Source organism: Engraulis encrasicolus, chromosome 23 (genome assembly GCF_034702125.1).
Source record: "Engraulis encrasicolus isolate BLACKSEA-1 chromosome 23, IST_EnEncr_1.0, whole genome shotgun sequence".
NCBI lineage: Eukaryota > Metazoa > Chordata > Actinopteri > Clupeiformes > Engraulidae > Engraulis > Engraulis encrasicolus.
Window position 1 is genome coordinate 25,617,180 of NC_085879.1, and position 12,098 is coordinate 25,629,277.

At 45.0% G+C, this 12,098-nt stretch overlaps 1 protein-coding gene across 1 annotated transcript in view; it reads right to left on the reverse strand.

The window, feature by feature from the left end:
- Positions 1-10,413: 10,413 nt before the first annotated feature.
- The window catches only part of fgf16 (fibroblast growth factor 16), a 12,860-nt gene continuing 11,175 nt past the window's right edge, over positions 10,414-12,098 (reverse strand). The window contains exon 3 of the mRNA XM_063190159.1: positions 10,414-11,694. Within this exon, the coding sequence (XP_063046229.1) occupies positions 11,449-11,694 (246 nt within the window). The 3' untranslated portion in view covers positions 10,414-11,448. The remainder of the gene's footprint in view (positions 11,695-12,098) is intronic.

Genomic DNA, 12,098 nt, shown 5'->3' on the forward strand with positions numbered 1-12,098 from the left:
AACATAGTGGAGAATGCAATTTGTCCTTACTATGTGGCAGTAATTGAAGATCTCCCTTCAAAATATAATGCATGAGTGGCTTTTCATGCTGTTTAAAGTCCAATTATATCATTCAGCACTGTATTTAACTCTAGAGATGAGTGAGAACAAATTAACCAATGCACTACTGCACCACCCCTATGCCATCATGGAGGCAGACTTTTGAAATTAGCACTAACACAAGTCGGATGGTCCATTTTCACTGTAGCACAGGATGTGCAAGACTCTATTAATTTAAAAAAATAATAAAAAAACATAATTGACTTCTACTGACTTCTGTAAGCAAAGGACCGTTTCCCGTCTTCTTGGTCTATTTCAAGTGAGCTTGGGTGCATAGGAGAATTTTAAACCCCTCTATCATTTGCACACATGAATCATTCTTAATATGGTCAATTTTCAATAGCCTAGCTGTAATTCTGAGTAAGACTACAGCTAATATTCATGATGTCATGAACCTATAGGGTGAACTATGGTAAATTGGGACACTTTTGGTAGATCGCAAAAAAAGTTTAAAATACACCAACATTTAGTAATTGTATGTCTTCATATGGGTCTTGGGTACATTTCCATGTAGGAATTAGTTTTTGAAGTATGATATTTTATAATATATTAACATTTAAAGACAGTGAGACACCAACTTCGTTGTGAGAAAATGCTATGGCAATTTGGGACACCCTTTAATGTAAAATGGGACAGTCTGTTTGAATATCATTATTTTTGCACAAACTGAAGAATAATATCGTTTTTCTTAACAGTAGACTAGGATCTTAACTATTTAAAAAATGATATAACATCCCTGAAACATTTCCATTTCAAGAGAATATTGAAGGAGTATGGCATGTGTGACTGTGGCCATGGCCATTAGCATGTGGGATGCATATTACAATACAGGCCTATGGCGTGCTAATATGTTATGCTAACAGCTAACAGAAGCCCATTCTGTTGCTATGAGAAAACTGTCCCATTTTAGCTTAAAATATTGTCCCAAATTAGCTCACTCCACTATACTTACTAAAAGTATGTCTCCTTAATAAAGTAAAGACAAATGTGTAAATGTTTTGATATTGAGTTAAACCTTTAATAAAAACAACATATATTTCAATCATATTTTGTACCATATAATCACTAATTCAGCCATAATATCCTTATGATCTGATAGCATAATCGACATGTCAGCTAGCTCAACTGACAAGTGTTGAATCCACTGTCACTTCAAACCTTTGCTCATTTCTTTTATGATACTTAACACCAAATAAAATTATTGTTCCTTATACATGACAGTTGCAGTAACAATATTACATCCCATTTTGTGATTGGCTGCTAATATTTAGAAAGAAAACAACCCAAAACCTTATTTGTCCCACTTTGGCTGATGTCCCAAATTACCTTAGTTCACCCTACAATGATTTTAATCACAAAAATGTGTTTTATATACACTCAATCATGGTAAATCAAACTGAATTCAAAAATATATGTAATAACTATGGTAATATTTTTTAAAATGATAGCATTTTGATTTTATTCACAGTTTACCAACTTCACCGGAGTTGGGGTTTGTACAATAGCAACTTCGTCGGTTGCAGTGCAACCAGGGTTGCCAGATGAGGCTGATTTCCAGCCCAAAAAAATCTCAAAACCCACCTGGAAGCACTATATCCCGCCCAAATTCAATTGATTTCTATAGCCAAAACGTTTTTTTCCTCAAAAATCAATTTCTTCCCGCACACAGCCATCCTAAGCAGCCCAATTGGGCGGGAAACTGCCCAGTCTGGCAACACTGAGTGCAACAATTTCCCATCTGCAGCCAATTAAGTTGCTAACTGGTTACAGGAAACGGGGTCCATATCTGTAGCCTTCGTGTGGTAAGACTAGAAAATATGGATGAAGGTTTAATTAGCCTAGCCACACCCTTCTCCCTTGTTAGCAGTTAGCGCTAACAAATTGCAGTAAAGTGTCTTGACGGGTTCACTAATGCAGCCTTAAGTGGTGCTTAGTGTCTTAACACTTGTGTGCTGATTTATGATTCTGTTTGTAAATTTTGTCAGGAGGGGGAGTTGGTCATATTTCAGGCCTCCGTGACAAACCAGTGTGTGTGTGTGGTGGAGTGGTTACCAGGGAAACGGAGTGTGTGTGTGCATGTGTGCATGCATGCTGTACATACCCCAGGGGTGCATTTCTCGAAACTGTAGTTGCTAACTACGTTAGCTACTTTGTTGTTTGCAATGCAATTTCCCATTGGCAACTACCCAAGTTGCTAACAGGTTAGCAACTACACTTTCAAGAAACAAACCCCATACCAGGTTCTGACGAGCTCACACACATACACAGACGAGGAGTGACGGAAACAGGAGCAGACAGACTTAACACCCTCCCTCTCCCATCGGACACACACACACACACACTGCCTCCCTCTCTTTCTCTCTCTCTGTCTTTCACTTAAACACACACACACACACACGTGTTTATGCAAACATTGCAGCCACCACGTCCTCTGAAGTCTCACACACCCCACCTTCTATCTGTCTCTGTCTTTCTTAAGTTTCTCTTTCACACACAAACCCACACATGCACACTGACTTTACAGTCCCTCGAGGGGTTCCCCCCCCCCCCTCTTTCTCTCTCACACACTCTTGATTTTTGTTTTACTCACGTACACAAACGCACTGTACACAGTACACACATATTAAATGCGTACTCAGGCTGTCGGCTTCGCCACACTCTCAAAGTCCTCAATCTTTCATCTACATTTTCTCTTCTCTCTCTCTCTCTCTCTCTCTCTCTCTCTCTCTCTCTCTCTCTCTCTCTCTCTCCATCTCTCTCCCGCTCTCTTTTGGGTGCACACACAGTATTGTTTTCATTGCTCTGGCTGCCAGGGTTTTTCCCCATCTCCTTGTCTTTTTCGCTCGCTGCGCTGCAACACCCCAACTCCAGCTCCCCCACCCCCACCCCCTGGGGGCAAACTCGTGCTCACAGCTTGTGCCGATCTGCCAGTGGAAGAAAGCATTACAACTATTGCACATGTTGAAATGTTGATCCCATCCCCTTCCTTAGCTGCAGTCTGCCACTCGCTCAACCTCTCCTCGTCGTGCGTGTGCGTGCGTGCGTGCGTGCGTGCGTGCGTGTGTGTGTGTGTGTGTGTGTGTGTGTGTGTGTGTGTGCGCTTGTACCGTACCTCTTAACCTTCCAGCCCCACTTCTCCACAGCGCTACTACCACCACTCCTTCCATACTCCTCCAGTATTTCTCTCTCTCTCGGTCTGTCTCTGTCTCTCTCTCCCTCTCTCCCTCTCTCTCTCTCTCTCTCTCTCTCTCTCTCTCTCTCTCTCTCTCTCTCTCTCTCTCTCTCTCTCTCTCTCCTTCTGCCTGTCGGCTAGAGAAGAGTGGGGCCCTGTCACACAGGCCCATGCTTTCCCCCTGCCATGTCTTTTCTCACACACTTGAGCTCACACTCCCATCACACTAACAGACACCTCTCTTGGTCACACATACATACAGCACACACCTTGTGTCTTTCTCACACACGCATAGATACACACATCTCTCGTACACAGCTTCTCTCTTTTCACACACACACAACCCCAGCCCTTGGCAGGCGTGTCGAGGCAACTCTACCACACACGTACAGTACACACCTTGTGTCTTTCTTTCTCGCACACGCATACACACATCTCTCTTACACAGCTTCTCTCTTTTTTTACACACACACACACAACCCCATCCCTTTGCAAGCGTCCCAGGCAACTCTACCACCCATGAATATGCATGGACGGACGGACGGACGGACGGACGGACGGACGGATGGATGGATGGTGGATTAGTGGAGTGAGAGCAGCGTTGGAGGGGTGACAAGATGTCCCAGCAGCATGCCCAGTAATGCAGTCACTCACTGGCTCTCCTCCTCTCCACTCCTCCCTCCCTCCATCCCTCTCTCCATCCGTCCATCCCACCATCCCTCTACTCACACCAGGCAGCAGGGCCGTTTCAAGGTATTATGGTGGGCCCTGGGTAAAGAGACCCAATGACCCAATTCTGGGCCCCATCTCTTATTGTGCCTTGGGCAACGTACCTTGTTGTCCTTCCTTGTTAGTGTGCCTGGAGAGGCCAGAGTTTTGCACTCCGACGGCGGTCTAACGCTCACTCACACTTGAATTACGAGTTGTCTGCAGCAAGAAAGCAGATGCGGACCTTGCAATGTGTCTGCATGTCTGTGCCAGCCCAGCGCCCATGCCATGCTGCGTGTGTGCGCAAGTGTGATGCCATTTGTTTGGGGTAGGGGTTGAAAGGCGAGGAGGAGTCATCGCGATGTCTTGCCCAGTTCTAATATTACTGCAACAGTTGCTCTCTTTTTCTTGCTCGTTTTTTTTTTTTTTGTCTGTTTTTACTTGGTGTGTGTTTTTGGGTGTGTAGCCTAAAGGATGGTGTCAAATGTTGGAGCATCTGTAGGCAGCAGCAGTTGATATTTTTTTCCGCCATAAAGAAAAAGTAGAATGGAGCCTTTTTTTGACACCTCCGTTTGTCTCGATTTTAATGTTAAAGCTATTTTTACCGTTCTGGTTTTGCCCGCCGGCCGGGTTTGATTTTGTGTCAACACTGGGACACTAAGATGTCTCAGGTGTGTGTGTGTGTGTGTATGTGTGAGAGTGATTGTGTGTGTGTGTGTGTGTGTGTGTGTGTGTGTGTGTGTGTGTGTGTGTGTGTGTGTGTGTGTGTGTGTGTGTGTGAGTGGTTGTGTGTGTGTGTTCTGCACCGTGTGTGTGTGTGTTCTGCACTGTGTGTGTGTATGAATGTGTGTGTGCAATAGATGTTCCTCGTTGCCAAGACCCATCACTTGACGTCAGACGGCAGATCATCATGCCCAGGTAAGGTCCCTGGAGAGAGGCGGATCACTCTCGTGTCAAGCAATCTGTTCTTACGGCTCCCAAGGAATTCCGCTCTCACCTATCTCACCGGGGCAGCGAGGGCGTTCGTCAGAATGACACTCCTCCAGTGCCGGAACAATTGCACACAGGGCCCAAGGGCAAAACACTTATAGGGCCCCCACCACAATACAAGAGTGTCCTGGGCCCAGGGGCAAAATGCCCTGCTCGCCCTCCCTATAGCTCCGCCCCTGACACTCCTCCCTGTCAACATTTTTTTGGAAGAGCCGAGATGCAGAGAGTGGTGAGGTGGTGGAGGTGGAGGTACTGACTGAATGGAGGGAGGTTGAGGTGGTGGTGTAAGTACAACACAGCTCCGGGTTAAGGTGTTTAGACACGTTCCCTCAGTGGTGTAGTCTACCTTTTTGTGGTGGTGGGTATACTGTATATGAAGAGTTCAGATGCAAAACCCCCTAAGTGCCATTTCAGAAAATAATCTTAATTCATTTTTATTTAATAAAAAGCTATCAAAATTGCATATTTTTTAACTTTATTTATGTAATATAACTATTTATATGTATTATCAAGTACATGAATGTATACCAAACCAACAACTGGGTTCTCTAAAAATATAGAAGTGCAGGTCTTCAGAAATGGAGTTAGGGGGTTTTGCATCTGAACTCTTCATATATCCCCTTAACCCATTTTAGCCTAAGCCCTTTTTGGGAAAAGGTGCCCTCTCCCTTTTATCTCACCGTTCGAAGCACATAAAAACATGACATGAATTGCATTTAAGAACCTTCATCTAGCATTACAATTCAGCTCTAATATACCCACATTTTCAATAAAACAGCTCAAATCTAAAGAACCTGAATGCAGGGTATATGTCGCTCCAGGACACAATGGGTTAAGACACGGCATTGTAAATTAGCTGTTACCAGAATGGCAACGACCTAGTCGTAATGTATAACTAAAGGCCCTGTGCACTGTCATAGTAGTGTAGTACTATAGTAGTTAACTTTCAATGTCTATTACAGCGCGCCTCAGGAGGCACGGCGTGCATTAAGGGGCTACTTGTGCTATTCTACAAACTCCAAATAATGGATCAATCCATTTTAGGTGGGTATGCTGAAATCCCTGAAATGTTGAGATGGGTGTACTGTGTATACCTGCGTTCTACGTAGACTACACTACTGCTCTCTCTCCTTCCCAGCCGTGACTGGTGTGGCCATAAGACATACAGGGCATTTGCACATGATTTTTTTTCTTTTCGGATTTTTGGTTCCTCCCCTCGATTCAGTGGTATCAGTCCTCATGCCGCTACAGCTGACCTCTGAGTCAGATTAAAAACATTAATTTTGCCTTTTGTCAAAATAGCTCGTAAGAGATGACTGAAATTGTTGTAACAGCACGCTTAATCGTCTCTCTCAATGCCTGGTGGACTGGTCTTGACTGAAAATGGGATTTTTCATCCCAGCCCACCGTAGGCCTATACGGTATGCTATTGTAGTGTTTCCCAAACAGGGGTACGTGTACCACTAGGGGTACGCGGGCACATCTCAGGGGGTACGCGGAAAAAATGTAATAAATATAAGGAATATAGTCACATTGAGCATGAGTGAGAGAGGCACTTATCATATGACAAAATGGCTTAGGGGGTGCGCAGGGCAAAAAAGGTTGGGAAACACTGCACTATTGCATAGGCCAGGGGTTCCCATATTTTACCATGACAAGCCCCCCCCCATTCATAATGAACGTTTTATGGCCATGAAAAGTTGACATTGTTAGGACTGTTTTTGTCATTTTTGTCACTTAAAGACAAAGTCATACAATGTTTATGACATTGACATGTTTTTGACACATGCATTATGACGATGTTATGACACCGTTATGTCATATGACGCCGGCGTCAAGTAAAGTAACAGCCCCCCTTTGAAACTTTGAAGACCACTGGCCTAGGCCATGTGTGTTGCACATTTTCTCTGGCCTGAGTGGGGGGAAAAAAAACTTGCGCTCGCATCAGAACGGTGGAATGTAACGACGAAACTCGCATGTATCAAGTTTTCACGTTAGAATGTTTCCCTTATTTGCGTGATGTGAAGGATTACGGCACTAAAAGACCACACATGTAGTGGCATGGAAGAACCTTTTGTTTGCCGTTGTGGAAAATTCCTCTTTTTCTGCTATATGATGAAGTAGGGACAGTGCCAGTTCGTGTTCAGATCAGACTTCAAAGAGTTAGGCCTACAGAACCCAGAAAAAAAATAATCTAAGGACAGCTTGTATGTAGTTGTGACAGCATGAGAAATGGTCAGGCGTAACTGTACTCGGAGGCTTCGTTTTACAGTGGGGATGCGTACACTCCCCTTGTAGTAGACATGGAAACATTTATGCAATTTGTTCACCCTTCTCAGGTGAGGAGAGGTGAGCAGAGATGAGAACTCCCCCAACCCTAACACACACACACACACACACACACACACACACACACACACACACACACACACACACACACACACACACACACACACACACACACACACACACACACACACACACACCTTCTCACAAAAACAAGGGAAGTGTGTTGGGGAGTGGAAAACATGTTGATTCACATAACTATGGTGCCTGGTGCATAAATCAGAGTCTCTTATCTCTCTTTTACACACACACACACACACACACACACACACACACACACACACACACACACACACACACACACACACACACACACACACGCATGCACACACACACACACACGGAGAGAGACTTGGGCCATCCTGTGTACAAGCTTATCATATCCCTCCCTCCAAAGTAATACTGTGTATTACATCTCAAAGGAGATCAAAAGACTTGCAAAAGTGTAGGCCTTTCATTTCATACTGTATGTGCACTTCCTCCCGCATTCACTCAGCACAAAGACATCCACTCAGAGTATACAGTCGACATGACAATTTTATTGTCGATTCCGTTTCAGTTGAAAAGTTTTTTGATAGCAATTTTTTGTGTTTTTCCATTGTATATTTTCAGTAGAATCTACAGTTTTGATAACTTCAAGTTCAATACAAAATAAAGTCTTTGCAATAAATAAATATATAGATTTATATTTATACTTTATATGTAGAAAATAAATATATTGTACATCTCATAAATAGGTTCATACATATTTACACTTCTGTCACTTGCATTTGTTTAATAATGTTCCTGACAGGATGAACATTACAAGTCACTCTCATGTCCTCACCACCAACAACAAAAAACGGGTTCCTATCTTGTGTGTGCCCATGAAACATTGACCTGTACCTCAAACAAATGGCTCTCGTTTACTCTCTCAGGCTCTGCAAGTGTTGCCAGATGGAAAATGCTGAATTATCGCACCAAAACCTCAAAATTATCGTTTTTTTGGGAAGTAATTATCGCACAAGACCCAAATTGTTGTTTCAAGACATCCAAATGAACTGAATGACAACTGTAAAATTATCGCACATCATGTTTTTTTTATCGTACAGAGGACAAAATGGACAAAATTATAGAGCAAATACGATAATTATCATACATCTGGCAACACTGGGCCCTGTCGACTTTTATTCTACCCCTCGTTAGAGTTTTTAGCCCAAAAAATCTCTCAAAACTACCTAGACCCTGACTACCTAGAGCCTGAGGAACATAATTCCCGCCTAATTTGAATTCAATTCTTTTGATTTCTAAGGCCAGATATCTACAGGAAAAACCCAACGCAATACCTGTGGGGGTTTTTTTTACCCGCAGATGGTCATCCTAAACAGTCCAATTGGCTGGGATGGGAAACGATCCAATTTGGCAACCCTGTGGCCCTCCCTTGCCCCTCCGTCTCGGGAGATATCAACACCGCAACTCACGGCCTGTCCAAACAGAATGCCACTGTGGGGCTGTTGGTTCACCCAGCTCCTCTCTCTCTCTCTCTCTCTCTCTCTCTCTCTCTCTCTCTCTCTCTCTCTCTCTCTCTCTCTCTCTCTCTCTCTGTCCTCTCAGCCCTCCCTCCCTCCCTAAATAAGAGATGCTTGCACTGGGAAGGACCAGGAAGAACATTCTTGAAATTCCGTCTCCTTGTTGATGTCTTAAAAAGCAACTGTGTAATCTCGGGCCCTCTCTGCCTCTGCTCTTGGATATGTCATGTCATGTAACACAAAATTACATCTTCTCTCAGTTTGGGTGATGCAGAATTTTGGGCAAGAAAGGCACAAATGTTTTGGATTGTTTTTTTTTTGCTACTTTTAGCTGCTACCGTCTAAAACTTACTTCCAAGGACAAGTCAATGAGTGACATTCATGACTGGTCTGGTTTCACTGTTTCTTTGACAGCGCTTTTGTGCTACACACAAGCCCAGTGGCTACACCAAACTGGCATGATTCATTCATTCTTTCATTTATTGTGTGAGAAAGTTCAGGATCCTTCTACAATGTTGGGGAAGCTGAAGTGAAGAGAAGTGTGTGTAGTAAGTGCTTCTTGACATCTCCTTGTGTCTCAGACTGAAGATGCAGGTCTTTCTCTCTCCCTTATCTCCAATACTTCCATGTACCATTCCAACACTATTTCTCGTCACCCTTGCACTTGGAAACAACATTTGTTTAAAACCAGTTTCCATGGTAACAGTACCCTGAAGCATTCAAACTATTATAAACACACAGTCCGTTGGTTAATGCCATGTCATATCGCTGCATCTTGATTCATAGCCCACAGTTTTAACCCTACGTCCACATTTACAGACTTACTGCAGATAGATTGTCCACTTATCCTCAGAGCACCTCAGTTTTCGTAGCCCAGAGGGTAGGGAGTCTGGGACCCACACAGGCTGTCTTTGGTCGTCTGAGAAACTGCCTCAGCACCAGCAACCTCGGGAACACAGAAGGGGGAAACTGAGTTCAAGAGAGCCCCCATACAGCTCCTTGGAGGAATTCCTAATACATGTCAAAGCGGCCTGTGATACCCAAGACTTATGAGCTGGGTATTAACTTGTAAATGAGTGATTCTGAATCCCAGGTGTAGTTCTAGCCCCGGGTCGAGTTCTACCTCTGGAATTTTTGAGAAAAAAAAAACGAAGCAATGTTTATACAATGACAGGGAAAAAAGAAAGTACTTCACAGTGTTCACAACGTACGTAATGCTCTGCTATGCTATGCTATGCTATGCTATGCCGTTATAGCCATTGCCCCTTAGCCGATTCTGTACATTGTGCACTGTACTTAACAATGAGTTCTGGAAGTAAATACATAATTATTTTAGGCTACTTAGCTACTTTGTGGACCAGTGGAGCTGACCTTTGACCTATGAGCTTTGACCTTCGACCATGTTGTCACGTTTTTGATGGTCGCAGTGATGCCGAGGCTGAGCAGCGTGCATGCCCACTGCGACCCGCGTGAAGCGTCCTGGTTAGGAATTTTGTCCAGGACTCGGCACATGGGAGTGACTACTACACGGCATTTAAGTCACATGGTGTTAAGTCATCGCGCCCCACCCACTTCTCCTTGGGCCTGGGACAACTGACCACTTTGCCCCCCCCTATGTCGGCGTTCCTGGTCACGTCCTTTACTCCAAGCAAACAGGTGCTGTGGTAGTGGCCACCAGATGCCTGGTCATGCTCAGAAGGGTTCATCTCCCCACACTGGTCCAGAGTGGTTCATTTTTTTTCCCTTTGTGTCAGCAAGAGTGGTTTCCTTAGTTTATTCCCCCCGCCCCCCAAATGTCACAACATAACTCCTCCTCTCCTTGTTTTCTTTTCTTTCTTCTTTTGTGCCTGCCACCTGATTTGAAATTCAGGTGATCGAGTGGTAATGATGACTGCCACCTGGCCCACACCATGGCAATGCGGTAGTCAGTCGATTCACTTCACTCCTCCGCTCCAAACAAGAGCATTTCCTCCCTCCACCTGCTGTGTGTGCCGGCGCTTGCCACCAGCCTGGGAGAAGAGAAGGAAGTTGGGTTTTTTTGTTTTGTTTTTAATGTTTGAGCCACATATTGATGCGAAGGATGGACGTCGGAGGCAAACATCCTGGAACAAACACACACATGCACACACGTGCGGTCTGTTCTGTTTGTTTATCTGGTCCACAGGAAAGGGCCTAAAGCCATGGATATTTTAGCACCAGGAGCGGAGGATAAACACCAGCCAGTCAGCCAGGCAGCCAGACCGGACGGACGGACGGATGCGGGGTTCAGTGGTGGATAGAGAAGTAGTGATTGAAGATGGGGGGATGAGGGGAGAGAGGTGGAAACATGCAGGATCGCCATCTCCTTCCTCCGACAACAGTGCCTCCCCCCCATGCACACTGTTCCGCGACCACGGGGGTTTGTTGGGATAAGGAGGAGGCGGTAACAAGCGGGATCCCAGAGCAAGATCTATGATCCAGATCCACCACTTAGTCCGTCGTCCTCTCTTCTGACGACGTCGCCTCCGTCTCCACCTCCACCTCCACCTCCTCCAGCTCCAGCACCACCACCCCCCTACCACCACCACCAACGTCTTGCGGCCGCCGCGGCCGTGGCGCTGCCCATGGCCCAGGCCCTGTGTTCGGTCACGTGGGCTGGAACAGGTCCCTGTAGGCCTGCGGGATCTTGTCGATCTCCACGGGCCTGGGCAGGAAGTGGGTGAGCTTCTGGTGCTTCTTAGTCCTGCCGCCCTCGCGCGGCGAGCCGTCCTTGTTGAGCGCCACGTAGTAGTAGCGGCCCGTGTCGGCGTGCTTGTAGAGCGTGGAGGCGTACGTGTTGTACCAGTTCTCCTCAAACTGCTCGCGGAACACGCACTCCTTCGTCAGCTTCTTCTGCAAGTAAAGAAAGACGAGAGAAACAAAAAACACAAAAAAGATGAAAATAATGACGATGGGAAAGAAAGAAAGAAAGAAAGAAAGAAAGAAAGAAAGAAAGAAAGAAAGAAAGAAAGAAAGAAAGGAACGAAAGAAAGAAAGTGGACATGATTTAGGACGTGTAGTCAGAGGACCCAATAATATTCACCACATGCTGGCTGGTGTTCACCCGTGATCTGCTGCCTCTTTGGGATGAGCTACCAATTGGCTGTTTGCATAACCTTAACCCCCTAGGGTCGCTACTCCAGTGCTTTGTAGTGGCTTGGTAGCTAGGGCTGTCACAATATTCAATAAGTCAAAATATCGAACAATATGTTTCTACAAAGCATAACTTTTTTGGCCACGATAAGTTGTGTAACACT